Below are 19,424 nucleotides of genomic sequence, written 5' to 3' on the forward strand. Positions count from 1 at the left end.
AAACAGCAAACTAAGCTGCAAAAACCAGTGTCAGGCAGCTGCTGCCAAGGCCAATAAGATAATGGGTTGCATCAAAAGGGGCATAGATGCCCGTGATGAGAAAATAGTCCTACCACTTTACAAATCATTAGTCAGACCACACATGGAGTACTGTGTACAGTTCTGGGCTCCTGTGAACAAGGCAGACATAGCAGAGCTGGAGAGGGTCCAGAGGAGGGCAACTAAAGTAATAACTGGAATAGGGCAACTACAGTACCCTGAAAGATTATCAAAATTAGGGTTATTCACTTTAGAAAAAAGACGACTGAGGGGAGATCTAATTATTATGTAAAATATATCAGGGGTCAGTACAGAGATCTCTCCCATCATCTATTTATCCCCAGGACTGTAACTGTGACGAGGGGACATCCTCTGCGTCTGGAGGAAAGAAGGTTTGTACACAAACATAGAAGAGGATTCTTTACGGTAAGAGCAGTGAGACTATGGAACTCTCTGCCTGAGGAGGTGGTGATGGTGAGTACAATAAAGGAATTCAAGAGGGGCCTGGGTGTATTTCTGGAGTGTAATAATATTACAGGCTATAGCTACTAGAGAGGGGTCGTTGATCCAGGGAGTTATTCTGATTGCCTGATTGGAGTCTGGAAGGAAATTTTTATTCCCCTAAAGTGAGGAAAATTGGCTTCTACCTCACAGGGTTTTTTTTCTTTTTTGCCTTCCTCTGGATCAACTTGCAGGATGACAGGCCGAACTGGATGGACAAATGTCTTTTTTTGGCCTTATGTACTATGTTACAGATACTCAAGGGGTAAATATATCTACCATTTTATGTTGAATGACAAGATTGAACAGTTAAACCACCATCTTATGCATAGAGCCATTTTGTGATATCTTTTCAATACGTGTTATGTACATGGGCTATCTGCTGCAGAGGCGGCAGTGCTATATAAAGAAAAGTTAATAAAGAAGTTATTTCAAGCATTTGGTGTGCTCCATAAACCTACTGTTTCCATAGAACGGCGCTAGAGGAATTACAGAGTAATAGACAGTCTAGTTAGACTAAAAGTCAGAGATATCAAAATTCTTCTAATGCCACAGCGCAAAAGGCACTTCATAGTGCTGCGCCTGCCACAACCACTGATGTTAACCGTCTGCTACCCTGCTAATCGTAAGACAAGTATATGCTGCTTTTCAAAAGTTCCACCCAAAAAAATTAAATATGAAGTGTGTGGAGATGAAACAACACGGCCGTATGTTTAATATTTCACATTATCACTCAAATATTTTTGTCTGCTACCCTACATATTGTAAGACATGTATATGCTGGTTTTTAAAACTTCAACCTAAAAAAATGTAATTTGAACAGTGTGAAAATGAAACAACATGGCTTTATGCCTGATATTTCACATCATCAGTCACAGATATTTTTGTCTGCTATCTTTCATATTGGAACACAAGTATATGCTGGTTTTAAAAATTTCAACCCAAACAAATTTGAACTGTGTGGAGATGCTCTGACATGGAGTTTGGACTAGTATTTCAGGTGTTTTTACTGATATTTCAAATGCTACATCTATTGTCTAGATGGTAAAACAGGTGTTGTACAGTATTGCGCTTATTCTATATGCCCCACCCAAAAAAATAAAATAAAAAAATAAAGGGAAAAAAATTAAATAAATAATCTTACAGGTAGGTGCTTTTTAGGTTTGTAGCAACTGCAGTTGTGCTGGGAGGCACTCTCTTCACTTCTTACTACCTGGATGACAGTTTTCCCTGTCTGTCCCTGCTGTACACAATTCTTCCTCTTTCAAATTACAGTTGCAAGAAAAAATATGTGAACCCTTTGGAATGATATGGATTTCTGCACAAATTGGTAATAAAATGTGATTTGATCTTCATCTAAGTCACAACAATAGACAATCACAGTCTGCTTAAACTAATAACACACAAATAATTAAATGTTACCATGTTTTTATTGAACACAACATGTAAACATTCACAGTGCAGGTGGAAAAAGTATGTGAACCCCTATACTAATGACATCTCCAAGAGCTAATTGGAGTGAGGTGTCAGCCAACTGGAGTCTAATCAATGAGATGAGATTGGAGGTGTTGGTTACAGCTGCCCTGCCCTATAAAAAACACACACCAGTTCTGGGCTTGCTTTTCACAAGAAGCATTGCCTGATGTGAATGATGCCTCACACAAAAGAGCTCTCAGAAGACCTACGATTAAGAATTCTTGACTTGCATAAAGCTGGAAAGGGTTATAAAAGTATCTCCAAAAGCCTTGCTGTTCAGTCCACGGTAAGACAAATTGTCTATAAATGGAGAAAGTTCAGCACTGCTGCTACTCTCCCTAGGAGTGGCCGTCCTGTAAAGATGACTGCAAGAGCACAGCGCAGACTGCTCAATGAGGTGAAGAAGAATCCTAGTGTGTCAGCTAAAGGCTTACAAAAGTCTCTGGCATATGCAAACATCCCTGTTAGCTTATCTACGATACGTAAAACACTAAACAAGAATGGATTTCATGGGAGGAAGCCACTGCTGTCCAAAAAAAACATTGCTGCACGTTTACAGTTTGCACAAGAGCACCTGGATGTTCCACAGCAGTACTGGCAAAATATTCTGTGGACAGATGAAACCAAAGTTGAGTTGTTTGGAAGAAACACACAACACTATGTGTGGAGAAAAAGAGGCAAAGCACACCAACATCAAAACCTCATCCCAACTGTGAAGTATGGTGGTTGGGGGCATCATGGTTTGGGGCTGCTTTGCTGCGTCAGGGCCTGGACGGATTGCTATCATCTAAGGAAAAATGAATTCCCAAGTTCATCAAGACATTTTGCAGGATAACTTAAGGCCATCTGTCCACCAGCTGAAGCTCAACAGAAGATGGGTGTTGTAACAGGACAATGACCCAAAGCATAGAAGTAAATCAACAACAGAATGGCTTAAACAGAAGAAAATACGCCTTCTGGAGTGGCCCAGTCAGAGTCCTGACCTCAACCCGATTGAGATGCTGTGGCATGACCTCAAGAAAGCGATTCACACCAGACATCCCAAGAATATTGCTGAACTGAAACAGTTCTGTAAAGAGGAATGATCAAGACTTACTCCTGACCGTTATGCACGTCTGATCAGCATCTACAGGAAAAGTTTGGTTGAAGTTATTGCTGCCAAAAGAGGTTCAACCAGTTATTAAATCCAAGGGTTCACATACTTTTTCCACCTGCACTGTGAATGTTTACATGGTGTGTTCAATAAAAACATGGTAACATTTAATTCTTTGTGTGTTATTAGTTTAAGCAGACTGTGATTGTCTATTGTTGTGACTTAGATGAAGATCAGATCACATTTTATGACCAATTTGTGCAGAAATCCTATCATTCCAAAGGGTTCACATACTTTTTCTTGCAACTGTATATCCTGTCTCTAGCAGTAGAATAGAAGATGGATTATAATTTTTGACTGCCCCTAAGATTGTTTCTCTGGCAGATTAAAGGGGTTGTCAGAGTTATGGAAAAAAAAAGATATAGCACTGTAAATCTGATGATCAGCGTTATGTATAACTAAGCTAAGCAAGTTTTAGGAAAAAAAAAATTTATATTTCCTCATTTCCCTGGTTCTCTTCTGGCCCTTTGTTTACTTGCAATAAAAACAATCTCTGCCCCTCCCCCTGCACTGCTAAGGAAGTGAATACAAGTGCTGCCCTGAGTGACATGTCTGCCTGCTGGGAGACTCTGCAGCATGTTGTGTGTATAGAACTACAAGTCCCAGCTGTACAATGACAGTGCTAAAACACACAGGATCTTCCCCCTACCAGCAATGCTCTGCAGAACTTCTCTTTCAGCTCCTGTGCCCAGCATGCCTGCAGCTACACAGTAAACACTTCAGCCCTGAGTCTGTGAAGCTGAAGGGGTTAAGAATCCTGGGAGATAGCAATAAACAGCAGCGAGTGCAGGGGGCGTGGCCAGCACAGTGAGGTCTCCTGTACAGATCTCTCAGGCTTGTGCACCAACATTATCAGAGAAGGGAGAGAAGCTGACATCACAGGTCATGCGACCCTCAGTGAAATCTGAGAAACCAGCCAATGGAGATTAAGTGAGCTAATTGGAAAGCTGTTACATTTGCCTAGTTACAAACATAGAAAGAATATAAGAATAAAAAAAATAACTCGGACAACCCCTTTAAGACCCATCCCCCCCTCATTTACAGCCCAACATAGAATGACGTTCTGCAAGAGAACATCCCTGCACTGATTGACTCATCCAGGCTGTCTGTCGGCTAGGGAGCCAATCAAGGCAACCTCCCTCTCCCATTTCCTCTTATGGTCACCTTTTTTCTTCCAGCCGATAAATGCAGTAAAATGGCACTGTGTGGCGTTTGGCTGGATTTGTGCGAAATAAACCTAAAAAGGTTCGGTTTCATCTGCCACCTGAAATTTAGCAGTTTGCAACAAATCCCAGTTTGTTACGAACTAGTTCTCTCATTCTTAAATGGGAACCCTACTGCATATCAGTCACCAACAGACCAACATGGCTATCTTTAGAATAAGCTGTTAATATGGAGATCTGATCATGTCCAACTGACACAGACAATTGTCGGGAAGAAAGCGTCGCTTCACGACAATCGGCAGCCCATTAAGTTGAGGTGAAGCAAGCACTTACATACAGTGATCACCTCCACAGTAAGTCCCCATACAAAATGATTGTTCCTGGGCAGCAGAGTCCTGGTTAGATAGCACAATCTGTGGCCCGGCAATGATGATTGAGGTATCCACACCTCAGATCATTTTGCCCAATGAACAAGTGTTTTGTTACAACTTTATACGGTCAGATTATTGGGAACGAGCAATAATCAGCCTGAACTTTGTGCTGTGTAAACCCAGCTTTAGGGTACTTTCACACTTGCGTTATTCTTTTCCGGCATAGAGTTCCGTCAAAAGGGCTCTATGCTGGAAAAGAACTGATCAGGCATATCCCAATGCATTCTGAATGAATAGAAATCCGTTCAGTTTGCATCAGTATGCCTTCCGTTCAGTCACTGTCAGGCGTTTTGGACAGACATAATACCGCAGCATGCTGCGGTATTATGTGCGTCCAAAGTGCCTGATCAGTTGCCAGAATGCCGGATTTGGCATTAATTCCTATTGACTTGCACTAGTGCCGGATCCGGCATTGCAAAACAACTGAAGGACGGATCCGTCCTTCCGGTCTGCGCATGCGCAGACCGGGAAAGCTGTGAAAAGGACTACAAGACAGATATGCGGACAAGCGGAGAGACGGATCCGTTCTTGCAATGCATTTGTAGACTGATCCGCACCCGGACCCGTCTACAAATGCTGTCAGTTGTCATACTGATTGGCGGATCCGGCAGACTAGTGTGAAAGTACCCTTACCTGACAGTACAGTAAGTACACCGAATAATTTTTGGGCCAATTATTGAAAGCAGTCATTCAAAGGATCTCTCATTTCTGGCCCATATAATTGTGCCGTCAATCAGCTTATAAAGAGCGCTTGTTTGTCGTCATATTGGCATCGTTCATCAGGATAAAAGATGGATGATTATCGGGCACCACATCTCCCCGTGTCAGGGATGTGCTGCCAATAATCAGTAGACTGAACTGAAGGGAGCAGCTACGTGTTCGTGTTTATCATCCATCGCCGCTTGCACTGCCCAAATATCAGGTAGTGTAATAGAGAACCGAGTGTCCATCGTCATTACAGGAGAACTAAGGTATTACACAGTTACTATAGATGCCACCCACCGTTCTGGCAAACAGTTGAAGGTCCTGAATGGGGGACTCAGAATTCCCTTAAAAAGCATTTAAAAATAGATTTTTAAACCAGACAACCCCCTTGGCGACAGACATTTGGTAGCTAGCAGCCGATCACAGAAGAGATTTAATTTATTGCAGTAAACTTGAAAAATTAAACATATGCTGTGATTGGTTATGTAGGCATTAGATGGTTCCTTATTACGTTTTTTGGAAATCTCTCCTGCTTTACCCAACAAATAAAATTATTAAGTGACTGCTAACCGAATATTTATTCTAATAAAACTAACCGATCCTTCAGGATGTCCTTTGTTCCCTCCACAGAAAAGATACGGTAAATACACTGCCTGATTTCTGCTCTTAACGTATCTCCTGCCATCAGTGAGCTGCACACTATGATCTTCCTTACTCACTGACCTCTTCCTAAGAGCATTAACTGAATGTATAATATTAGAGTAATTTCTCAAATTATGAGCTATTTGAACTGAAAAACACAGTATTGGAAAGGTCCCAGAAAGGTCTTTGCAGACTTCTCATTATCGAGCAGTACATTTGTCATGTAAGTGAAGTTCTCCATCTGTAATTAGCCGCAATTTCTTTATTATTCCTTAAGCCATGCAGATAAATTTAGCTTTCACAACATATTATAGGATTCTTGTGGTCTGAAAATGCATGGGTCAATGGACATATCAGTATGATGTTTGCTTCCTATTATTCATTCACTCAGACAAAAATGCAATGAGCAAAGAATCTTCCGGTTACTCAAATAAATCCTGGTACAAAAGATCACAAAAGGCTTTTAAAGTAAACATTCTAGTAATAAAATGTAGCGCGCCATGAAAAAAAATAACAAAGGGAAAAAAATTGTGGCATTTCATTTTTGGGTTTGGGGTTTTTGACAACTTTTTTTTTTTTCATTTTAATTACGGTCATACTAAATCTACATACTTTTCTGTTTCACTACTTTTGCACAATAAAAACACTTAAATGTTATTGTTTGTCCCCATATCCTGAGAGTCATAGGTTTTTCTATCAATGATGAAAGGTGAGGGCTTGTTTATTAGTGGGATTCGCGTCCCCACCCATCTCTTGGTTGAACCTGATGGACTTATGTCTTTTTTAGACAGTGGAAAGATTTGCACTCTTTCTTTCTTTTTGACCTGCAAGTGGTTTTGGCTCCCACGATTAGTAGAAGGAGCTGAAACCACTGTAACTAACCAACGTTATGGAGCCAGAAGCAGACAGCTCCCTACACTTTATCAGTGGTGGTGCTGGCAGTTGGACCCCCACCAATTTGATATTGATGAGTTAGCCGTAGACCTGATCCTTTTTCAGTGATCTTCATCAGTGGTTGGGAGCCAAAACTAGATGTGGGTCAAAAATACAAAAAAGTGCAAATCTTTGCATTATAACTCATCTCTGTGTAGAATCCACTCCTGGTTTTACCTTACTATTATTGATCGAAACACTGACCAAACACTGTCAAAAGAGCCTCAGGACTAAGACCCAGTATAACCCTTTAAAGGCAAAAATATACGGTCATCTTGGTCAGAGAAGGGGTTAATGCCACTAATCCCTGCACTGCAGTGGGGTGATGGGTGTTGGACATCCATCAATTAGATATTGATGACTTAGCCTTAGGCTTGATCCACATGTTAATGTTTTAGTCTGTGATTTTCATCAGCGATTAAAAGCCAAAACCAGATATGGGTCAAAAAGACAGAAGTACAAATCAATTCATTATATCTTATCTCTGTCTAGGACCCACTCCTGGTTTTACCTAACAATCACAGATAAAAAAAACTGACCAAACACTGACTGTGTGAAAGGAGCCTCAGGACGAAGACCTGGTATACTCCTTTAAAGGTAAAAATAGGTGCCAGTAATCCCTGGTGGTCTAGAATGGAATGGTTAATCTTTTACACCTGGGGTCCAACGCTGTCCTGACTGCAGGCTTGGACTGGCCCACAGGGGTACAGGGGAATCCCCCGGTAGGCCCCTGAGCAAGGTGGGCCCCTAGTCTCCCACCCCCTGCATAAGTGTCACATAACACAGTAGACTTACTGCACCACATATAAAGATTCAATGTACCACACCTCAACCAGCCTATGTTCATATAAAAAACCTGTTAGATTATTTAATATATTTGAATGTATCCACCATACAGTGGGCCCCCAAAATAAATTTTACTGGTGGGCCCTAGGTACCCCAGTCTGACACTGCCTGACTATATTCAGCTAAAAACCTTGTACAGACTGTTTTGATAAGCAATCAACAGAAATGTTCTGCTGGATTCTCTATTCTCACCTAGCTAAAGGAAACATTTTGAAAAATGAATCATGAGGGTTATAGCTAAAGTCAGTTTTGCCTTAGTCAGCGTCGCTGTATTTTGCATCAAATGTTGCATGTTTTTTGTTAAGTTTTATGCACCTTTAAACGTAACCCTTTTGTCTAAAAAAACTGGAGTGAGTTTGAGTGTTTTTTTTTTATATTTTTTATCTGTGAAGGTGATAAATCTGACCTGCCCCTTATTTACACAGCTAACCAAGCTCACTTTCTCATCAAGAAAGTGGAGTGAGTTGTGTAAAAAAACAATTTTGTGGGGGTTATCTGGAGTACAGGTTATGAAATCATATTAAAGGGTTATTCCTATCTCAGTCTTTCATGGCTGATTTCAGAATAACCTTTGTAAGAGGCGGCCAGAGGGAGTGGAGCACAGTCACTAGGTCTATCACAGACCTTCGGCACTCCAGCTGTGGTAAAACTACAACTCCCAAGATGTACACTTGCTTGGCTGTTCTCAGAACTCCATAGAAATAAAGGGAGCATGATGGGAGTTGTAGTTTCACCACAGCTGGAGTGTCGGAGGTTAGCCATCACTGCGACTAGGCTGTTTACAAAACTCCACCCATAGGTGATGAGAGTTATTCCGATTTTGGTCATGAAAGACTGAACAACCATTTACCAGGCCCTAAAACTATAGGTCGCACTCAGGTTTTAGGCAACAAAACATTAGGAAAACAAATTCATACTAGTTTGGCATAATTATGGCAGTACCAAGTATGTCAACAAGCACTTCAGAGAAAAGCAAACTAGATTCCCACCATCTCAGCCCATCTCATGCTTCAAACAGTGCTGGCGGTGTAAGGGGAAAAAAATCCTGAATCGGAGACAGGCACATAAGCGATAATCCCAAGATGTGAAATTTTCTCTAGCACTCCATAAAAACTGATAATCTTTATTGTCACCTCTATAAAAACAGCTTAAAATGTAGCAGTAAAAGATGCTTACGCATTTCAAACAGAGCGTGACTTGTTCTTAATCCTAGCACTTGTCTAACTGTGGTGAAACACATTTAAAACCACACGAACTACAACACAAGTTGTTAATTAGAATCACACACGGTTAAGGCTACTTTCACATTAGCGTTTTCAATTCCGCTATTGAGATCCATCATAGGATCTCAATAGTGGAAAAAAAAACGCTTTCGTTTTGTCCCCATTCATTGTCAATGGGGATAAAACTGAACTGAACAAAACGGAGTACTCCAGAATGCATTCCGTTCCATTTGGTTGCGCTCCCATCGTGGACAGGATAATGCTGCAAGCAGCGTTTTTCTGTTTGCAATGTGGTGCGAAGCAAGACAGATCTGTCCTGACACACAATGTAAGTCAATGGGGATGGATCCATTTTCTCGGACACAATAGAAAACGGATCCGTCATGGCTATAGAAAACATAATACCAGCGGATCCCTTCGTGACGGATGCATGCAGTTGTATTATGGTAACGGAAGCGTTTTTTTTTGCAGATCTATGACGGATCTGCAATAAATGCTAGTGTGAAAGTAGCCTAACTTAAACCTGGCCGATACCTGCATCCTTTAGCATAAAAAAAAAATATATAGATACCGTATTTTTCGCTTTTTTAAGACACACTTTTTTCCCCCAAAAGTGGGGGGAAAATGGCTGTGCGTCTTATAAAGCGGATACTTCGCTGGCCGCTATGCTGCACAGCGCGGCCTGCGAAGTATCAGTGTGGAGGGAGGAGGCGGGGACACTCATGGCAGGGCCCGGTGCAGTGACTCTACCCTAATACACCGGGCCCCGCAACTGTTAAGTACATTCAATCCGATCCATATCTTAATGTATACTGCACTGTTCTGTACTTACTGTAGTACTGTATGTATAGCATTAAGATGGCGCAGACCGGCAGCTCCATCGGTCATGCGCTGCCTTTCCCGCCTGCCTGTTCATTCATAAAGTGAGATAAGCAGGCAGGCCGCATGACGAGGGAACTGCGGCAGGCGGTGCATGACCGAGGGAGCTGCAAGTCTGTGCCGTCTTAATGCTATATATACGGTACTACAGTAAGTACAGAACAGTGCGATATACATTAAGATATGGATCGGATTGAATGTACTTAACAGCTGCAGGGCCCGGTGTATTAGAGTAGAATCACTGCATCGGGCCCAGTCATGAGTGTCTCCGCCTCCTCCCTCCACACTGATGCACCTGATGGGGGATCTGTAGATCACATAAGTGTCATCCACAGATCCCCCATCAGTGTAATCCACAGATCCCCCATCAGTGTCATCCACAGATCCCCCATCAGTGTCATCCACAGATCCCCCATCAGTGTCATCCACAGATCCCCCATCAGTGTAATCCACAGATCCACCCATAACAGTGCATCATCCATAGATCCCCCATCAGTGTAATCCACAGATCCACCCATAACAGTGCATCATCCATAGATCCCCCCATAACAGTGCGTCATCCATAGATTCCCCCATAACAGTGCGTCATCCACAGATCCCCCCATAACAGTACGTCATCCACAGGTCCCCCCATAACAGTGCGTCATCCACAGATCCCCCCATAACAGTGCGTCATCCACAGATTCCCCCATAACAGTGCGCCATCCACAGATCCCCCATAACAGTGCGCCATCCACAGATCCCCCATAACAGTGCGTCATCCACAGATCCCCCATAACAGTGCGTCATCCACAGATCCCCTATAACAGTGCGTCATCCACAGATCCCCCATAACAGTGCGTCATCCACAGATCCCCCATAACAGTGCGTCATCCACAGACCACCATTAGTTCAAAACCTACCAAAAGCACACCTTTTGGTTCAAAATATTTTTTTCTTATTTTCCTCCTCAAAAACCTAGGTGCGTCTTATCATCAGGTGCGTCTTATCAAGCGAAAAATACGGTATATGTGCGATAATTATTCTAAACACAAAACCATATACAGGTCCTTCTAAAAAAAATTGCATATTGTGATAAAGTTCATTATTTTCTGTAATGTACTGATAAACATTAGACTTTCATATATTTTAGATTCATTACACACAACTGAAGTAGTTCAAGCCTTTTATTGTTTTAATATTGATGATTTTGGCATACAGCTCATGAAAACCCAAAATTCCTATCTAAAAAAATTAGCATATCATGAAAAGGTTCTCTAAACGAGCTATTAACCTAATCATCTGAATCAACTAATCAACTCTAAACACCTGCAAAAAATTCCTGAGGCTTTTAAAAACTCCCAGCCTGGTTCGTTACTCAAAACCGCAATCATGGGTAAGACTGCCGACCTGACTGCTGTCCAGAAGGCCATCATTGACACCCTCAAGCAAGAGGGTAAGACACAGAAAGAAATTTCTGAACGAATAGGCTGTTCCCAGAGTGCTGTATCAAGGCACCTCAGTGGGAAGTCTGTGGGAAGGAAAAAGTGTGGCAGAAAACGCTGCACAATGAGAAGAGGTGACCGGACCCTGAGAAAGATTGTGGAGAAGGACCGATTCCAGACCTTGGGGGACCTGCGGAAGCAGTGGACTGAGTCTGGAGTAGAAACATCCAGAGCCACCGTGTACAGGCGTGTGCAGGAAATGGGCTACAGGTGCCGCATTCCCCAGGTCAAGACACTTTTGAACCAGAAACAGCGGCAGAAGCGCCTGACCTGGGCTACAGAGAAGCAGCACTGGACTGTTGCATGTCATTCGGAAATCAAGGTGCCAGAGTCTGGAGGAAGACTGGGGAGAGGGAAATGCCAAAATGCCTGAAGTCCAGTGTCAAGTACCCACAGTCAGTGTGGTCTGAGGTGCCATGTCAGCTGCTGGTGTTGGTCCACTGTGTTTTATCAAGGGCAGGGTCAATGCAGCTAGCTATCAGGAGATTTTGGAGCACTTCATGCTTCCATCTGCTGAAAAGCTTTATGGAGATGAAGATTTCATTTTTCAGCACGACCTGGCACCTGCTCACAGTGCCAAAACCACTGGTAAATGGTTTACTGACCATGGTATTACTGTGCTCAATTGGCCTGCCAACTCTCCTGACCTGAACCCCATAGAGAATCTGTGGGATATTGGGATAAGAAAGTTGAGAGACGCAAGACCCAACACTCTGGATGAGCTTAAGGCCGCTATCGAAGCATCCTGGGCCTCCATAACACCTCAGCAGTGCCACAGGCTGATTGCCTCCATGCCACGCCGCATTGAAGCAGTGATTTCTGCAAAAGGATTCCCGACCAAGTATTGAGTGCATAACTGAACATAATTATTTGAAGGTTGACTTTTTTTGTATTAAAAACACTTTTCTTTTATTGGTCGGATGAAATATGCAAATTTTTTTAGATAGGAATTTTGGGTTTTCATGAGCTGTATGCCAAAATCATCAATATTAAAACAATAAAAGGCTTGAACTACTTCAGTTGTGTGTAATGAATCTAAAATATATGAAAGTCTAATGTTTATCAGTACATTACCGAAAATAATGAACTTTATCACAATATGCTATTTTTTTGAGGACCTGTATATAAACAATATAATACATACATATACAGTACACAGGTTAAAAAAAAAATCTATTTTCATATTCATCCCAGAGGGAAATTGTATGTCCAAGTTTAACATCCACAATCTTTCTCTGGCACATAATTTATGTTCCCAATTACCACCTCTGGGAGGTTTATTGACTTTCTCCAGGCCCATGAGTTGGATAGCCTCTAAGTTTCCAGCATGTTTAGTAACAAAATGTTTTGAGGCTAAGTACCCTGTTTCCCCGAAAATAAGACAGTGTCTTATATTAATTTTTGCTCCCAAAGATTCGCTAGGTCTTATTTTCAGGGATGTCTTATTTTTCCATGAAGAAGAATAAGGTACACATTTATTGTTGAACAAAAAAATCAGGGTGGGGAGGGGGATGACTTAAAATGGCACAGGGGTATCAGGGTGGGGAGGGGGATCAATTAAAATGACACAGGGGGATCAGAAGGGGGAATCAAAATGGCACAAGAGAATCAGAGAGGGGGATTACCGTACCATTTTAGTACCCCCTTCTGATCCTCCTGTGTCATACTTGTATGGCGTTTTTCAAAAGTGTCACAACTGAAATTACAAAAACCCCTCCAAAAAAAAAACATGTAAAAAACATGATTAAAAAACACAACCTAAAAAACATCTACGGTAATAAAAAAAACCATTAGAATGATGGTATTTTTTTCCAAGCAAAAAGAATGCTACAAAAAAAAGCTGTTTGAAGGATCCCGTAGTAAGGCTATGTTCTTTTCAGTGTTATTTCATTATTTGCTTTACTCTATTGCTCAGGGTTTTAATACCGATAGACTATAGGCCATCAATATCTAATCTGCTGAGTCCAACCCTCCACTGATCAGCTGTTTCTGTCCACTGTGGAAGCAGCTGGTAACTGCAGTGCTGCTGCCTTGAAGTGAAAGGGAGTAACACTGTCGTTACCAGGTCCATCCCCTATAAAATGGACAGAGCTGTGTAGTTCTGGGGTTGACACTAATCTGAAAAAGTTGATTGGTGGGAGGGTCCGGGATGTGTGACCCCCATAGATCAAGTATCCCGGAATACCGCATCAAAAGTGTTGTCCGAGATACTTCACCTCAGAAAAGTTCTATAATGGCTTAAAAAAACGTTATACTTACCCATTTCTCTCCGCCGCTGGTGGTTATCCTGTGCGGTGGTGACGTGCTGGGATGTTTTGAGACCACTGCAGCCAATCATGTCCCTTGTCCCAGCACGTGAATGGTGAGTATACTTTTTTATTTTAAACCATATTACAAATTGTCAGACAAACTCCTTTAAGGATAGGCTAAAGTGGGATTATTTTATAGAGGCGTGGGGGCCAATACTTGTATTTGTACCACAGAGTTGGTTCATTTTTCATTGCAAACCGAATACAATTCAATACAAATATTTCGTTTTGCACTATACCCTGCTACATGAAAACACACCTGATCAGTGTATCGTCATCCACTACCACGAGCCACCGTGCACGTAAAAGATTCGATTTCATAAACCGCTCCAAAATAGCAAATGTTTTCCCACAGTGTCCTGAATACACACAAAAAAACAGTTGTGATAAAATAAAAACTGCATTACATACAACTAAAGTAGATTTCACATTATACATACAACTAAAGCATTTTCAGCTGCATTTCCACCACCGAAAACGCTTCTGAATTATACCTCAATTCCCAAGGGTTGGATAAGAAATACGCTGGGAAAACCACTTCAAAATCGTCTTCTAATACTTCTCTATATCCCCCTGTTCTCAGCTAGTAATCGGGTACTGATTTTGTTGCCGCAGATTTTGCTGTGTGAACACACCCTGAAGGAGCAAGTTATCAAACCTTCTCTTCCAGCAGGAGATCCCAGCAAAATCTATGAGACCAATGAATTGCTGAATTACATTCAATCAGATACATGTTGCCCAACTCGTTTGTCTTTGTCTCTGATATTGAGAAAACGCTCCTAAAACCTACAGAAGCTGCCAAACAAGCGGTGGGGGTATGTTTTTAATGCTGACGGTTTATATAAATTGTGTATTCTATTGCTTTGCTGTTTGCAATTCTTTTTAACACTGAGAAAAAACAACTACATCAAGTACTCAAGGTTAAAAGTATTTTTCAGCCTGGATCAGAAGCTGAAGGAGCAGGTTGAATAGAAGGTCAAAGCAACCTACGAGTTGGAGAACAAACACAATACTAAGGCTACTTTCACACTAGCGTTCGGCTGTCCGCTCGTGAGCTCCGTTTGAAGGGGCTCACGAGCGGACCCGAACGCAGCCGTCCAGCCCTGATGCAGTCTGAATGGAGCGGATCCGCTCAGACTGCATCAGTCTGGCGGCGTTCAGCCTCCGCTCCGCTCGCCTCCGCACGGACAGGCGGACAGCTGAACGCTGCTTGCAGCGTTCGGGTGTCCGCCTGGCCGTGCGGAGGCGTGCGGATCCGTCCAGACTTACAATGTAAGTCAATGGGGACGGATCCGTTTGAAGATGCCACAATATGGCTCAATCTTCAAGCGGATCCGTCCCCCATTGACTTTACATTGAAAGTCTGGACGGATCCGTCCGAGGCTATTTTCACACTTAGCTTTTTTTAGCTAATATAATGCAGACGGATCCGTTCTGAACGGAGCCTCCGCCTGCATTATTACGATCGGATCCGTTCAGAACGGATCCGATCGAACGCTAGTGTGAAAGTAGCCTTAAATGGTGCCCTCTTTTTCACCTTTTTAGTCGCCGATCTGCTGATTCACGGGCCCATATAAGAAGGATGCACCGCTTCTCAGCGAGCTTATTGTGCGTTTTGTAGCCCAAGACACTTACTGCTGCCCGTGCATTGGTCAGCGCTGCTCATGTGAACTGTGCTGTCCAATCCAAGAGCGGGGCTGGGCAAGTAGGAAGTGTCTTCGGGTACCAATACACAGTATACATCAGATAGTCTAAGAAGCCGCACGGCCATCTTGGATGGCAGAAGAGGAGCCCAAGAAATAAAGGATCTGCAACAAAAAAAATGAAGAGGAGGTCACCAAGTGAGCATTCTGCTTGTTCCCCAGTTAATGTGATTTTTTTTTTCTTGAACTACAGGATCGCTTTCATGATAATCTGGTGGAAAACAGGATACAAAGAAGGACACTTATCAAGACTGGTGTACCCATGTGCCAGCCTTGATCTCTGGGCACTGGCGTGATATGCTCTTAATTAAGAGGCTTAATAAATTATGCACATCTCTGCCCTGCCGTGCACCAAACCTGAAGTCTATGCTAGCTACAGGATGGTGTTGCATTCGGCTATAACTTCCACCCCTTTCCGGCGAAAGCCCCGCCCCTTCTCGACACAAAGTGCAAAAAGTCACAAATTATGGTGCACATTTGACATGCGCCATCATTTATAACTTCGTTACACTACAATAGTGGTGTGAATGCCTTGATAAATGCCCCGAACGTCTTGTAGAGGCCACTGAAGTACAACTACAGTAGCTATTAAATATGTTTATACAATCATATAATACGCAGTGGAGAAACACAATCTGAAAAAGACAGCGTCAAGTTTCATACACACAACACTAGGCAGTCTAATCATTTAAAGTGTAGCTCCACCAACCAAAAATATAATCTCTACTACTCAAGAATTGACGTTTGGACCCACTGCAGGGGAGGCAGGATGTGCCGTGGTGAGAAAACAGCTGGACAGCAAAGTCTCACTTGTAAACATCTTGTCCAGATGATTCTTTGATGACCAATGGTTGCCTTAGAAACCATTCTGCATCTCCCACCATCAGTTCTAAACTTTGGGTGGGAGAGCTGGCATTCTAAATCACTGGAACTACACTTTCTATGGCATTCTTCTTCAGGACAGGAAGTAGACCACACCACTTGGCTGTCTCCATCAGTCCCACAGATTTGCTTAACCACCGCTCCATTCAAACTCCTCCTACTGTGGTTGTGCAGAGAGGAGGAATGAGGGCTTGGAATCCCCATGTGAAGTGACTGTACGAATTGCATGGTGGCACCCTCAACAATCATTTATCGCCTATCCTGATCATCATTTCTGGACAACAGATCTTACTATTTAAACAGTGATCTGCTTCCCAGAAACAATGATTCTGATTGCTATAGTGATCCCTCTTCCTCATACTGTGAAGGAGATTGCTCCATGTAAATACATTGGTCTCCTTCACTGAGTGAGCAGCTGACTCTTGTGAAGGAACGCTTCCTTCCCGACAATCGGTCGCTCCATCAACCCATCTAAACCCGCCTTTAGATACTAACGATCTATCCATCAATATCAGGTCTTTGGCTGTTTGAAACCTGGCACCTCAATGATCTGTTTTGTGCAGCTGCTGGTACAGTAGACATACTTGGAAGTGAAAAGCTCCTGTCAATGTGCAGTAGTGTACCAGGTTACTAAAGATCAAGGATGCTCAACCTGCAGCCAGGGGCGTATCTACCATAGCGGCAGACCATGCGACTGCTATGGGGCCCAGTCTTAGTTGGGATTATCTCCTCTACTGAGGGTGAAAACTTGGTCAGGAATCTTCCCTCTAAAGGAACAACTTTTAGTAAATTGAGCAGTGGAAAAATGATCCATGGGTCATTGAAAAGGGTTTAGGCAGAAACCATTCTGTCCTGTGTGGGGGGCCTGGTTTGATCCTTGCTATGGGGCCCTTACTTCTCTATGTACGCCACTGCCTGCAGCCCTCCAGCTGTTGCAAAGCTACAACTCCTAGCATGCCCTAATAGCTGTAGGCTATCCAGGCATACTGGGAGTTAAAGTTTTGCAACAGCTGAAGTCCCTGCTATAGATCAACCCCCATTCAAGTAAATTGGAGCTGAGCAGCAGTACGCCGTCGACAGGAACTGCACAGTGGACGGAGACTTCTGCTTCCAGCATCACCCCACTGTGTAGTTTCTGGCGCTGTAGTAAGACCTACACCAATCAGATACTGATGACTTATCCTACAAAGAGGTCATCTGTATCTAAGTCCAGTAAAACATCTGTAATGGAAATGCACTGGCCTCTACATAACTTCGGCGCATCCAGCACCAGTTCTAAATGTATGACAGCTTCCTAGCTGTCTTACATGTAGACCATTTTGTAAGCCTAAAACAGGCGTCAAAATAATGAATAAGACATTTTTTTTCCCAAGTTATCACTATTTCTGCCTGATTTCTTCCTCTACCCTTCAGTGGGAAGCCATATATACCACTCATGGGCCAATAAGATCCTATATAAGGTCTAACCCCCTTACATATTACCTGAATGGCTATTCTATGTACAATATACACCTGGACGTTGTTCCCTACGTCGCTAGCAACTGATTGCCGCAGCCACAGGTCTACTGTAGCCTCTCCCACCCCCAGTGATCAGCTGCTTCCTGAAACAGCTTATGAGAAGTATGTATGGTGACCAATCTGCACAGCAGGCGACACCAACTTAGGTGACTTTCACACTAGCATTTTTGCTGGATCTCTCATGGTTTAGCAAAAACGCTTCAGTTATTGATAATACAACGGTCTGCCTCTGTTATGAACGGATATGGTTGTATTATTTTTAACATAGCCAAGACGGATCCGTAATGAACTCCACTGAAAGTCGATGGGGGACGGATACGTTTTCTATTGTGTTAGAGAGTCACCATTGATTTACATTGTGGGTCATGACGGATCCTTTTTGCTCCGCAACCCAGGACAGAATGCGTTTTGCTCCGGTATGAGAACGGAACTGAATGTATTTTGGAGCATTCTGTTCTGTTACGTTTTGTCCCCATTGACAATGAGTGGGGACAAAACTGAAGTTTTTTTTTCCGGTATTGAGACCCTATGACGGATCTCAGTACCGGAAAATATTAACGCTAGTGTGAAAGAAGCCTTATGTAGTGAAGCAAATTATAATCCTTGAAAATGAAAACCTATATATTTTTCAAATATATAAGAATGGTTTTACATACAGCATCGAGGAATGCAGACTACAAGTCATTTTACCTCTTTCGACATTTGGAACGCCTAGATCTATTGTAGGGATTGTAGGATCGGCATAATCACTGTAATATTCAAGGAGCACAACATTCTTTTCCCAAGTCTGTTTCACAACTGGTACTGCAAAAACAAAGTATGGATTATACATCTACAAATGAGAAGTAAAACACAGAAAGATAGGTTAAAAGGGCTGACATGTTTTGGAGCAGGGAGGGCTGTGTCAATTAAAGAAACAACCTTACTAACCTTTACAATGTCCGGCCACTCCCAATGCGGCCATCAAGTGAGCAATGAACGGCATATGTGTATGCTACAGGCCCGGCGAGGATTTGAGAGGCAAGCCATTTAAAAGATGAGCAGTTATTTTTCATTATTTAACACAGCCCCATGCTCTGCCAAATATTCAACAATCTTGGAAAACACTTCTAATAAAGAACATATAAAGTATCTTTGAAGTGAATCTCCATATTTCCATTCAATGATAAAACAAAAATGGCAAGAAGTTTAATGAAAAAAAAAAAATGCAATAAAAACATCAACTAAAAGCACTAACTCAATAAGGTAAACCTGCCAAGAAGATGTGAAATATCCCCAAATACCAGGCAACTAACGTGAGCCAGTTGGCGCTTCCTATGAACTAATTCCATTTTCTAATCTTCACAGATGATGGGTACATGATATGCAGTAATGGTGGGAAATTCTAGCAACTTGGCAAGCAATAGGTTCTTCATATTATTCCAAGTACACATGCTACTGTCATGCATTGGAAGGCCTGCGGTGAGTTCATCCAAGTTTATCATGGGAATGCCCCCTTATTTTTTTGAGGTCTTCTATAACACCCTTAATAAACAAT

General features: G+C 42.4%; 1 protein-coding gene across 1 annotated transcript in view; it reads right to left on the reverse strand.

The window, feature by feature from the left end:
• The window catches only part of B3GLCT (beta 3-glucosyltransferase), a 519,846-nt gene that overhangs the window by 20,628 nt on the left and 479,794 nt on the right, over window positions 1–19,424 (reverse strand). The window contains exons 11-12 of the mRNA XM_044284963.1: window positions 18,578–18,691; window positions 14,044–14,143 (exon numbers count right to left, since the gene is read on the reverse strand). Of these exons, the coding sequence (XP_044140898.1) occupies window positions 14,044–14,143; window positions 18,578–18,691 (214 nt within the window). The remainder of the gene's footprint in view (window positions 1–14,043; window positions 14,144–18,577; window positions 18,692–19,424) is intronic.

Source organism: Bufo gargarizans, chromosome 3 (assembly GCF_014858855.1).
Source record: "Bufo gargarizans isolate SCDJY-AF-19 chromosome 3, ASM1485885v1, whole genome shotgun sequence".
NCBI classification, from domain to species: Eukaryota; Metazoa; Chordata; class Amphibia; order Anura; family Bufonidae; genus Bufo; species Bufo gargarizans.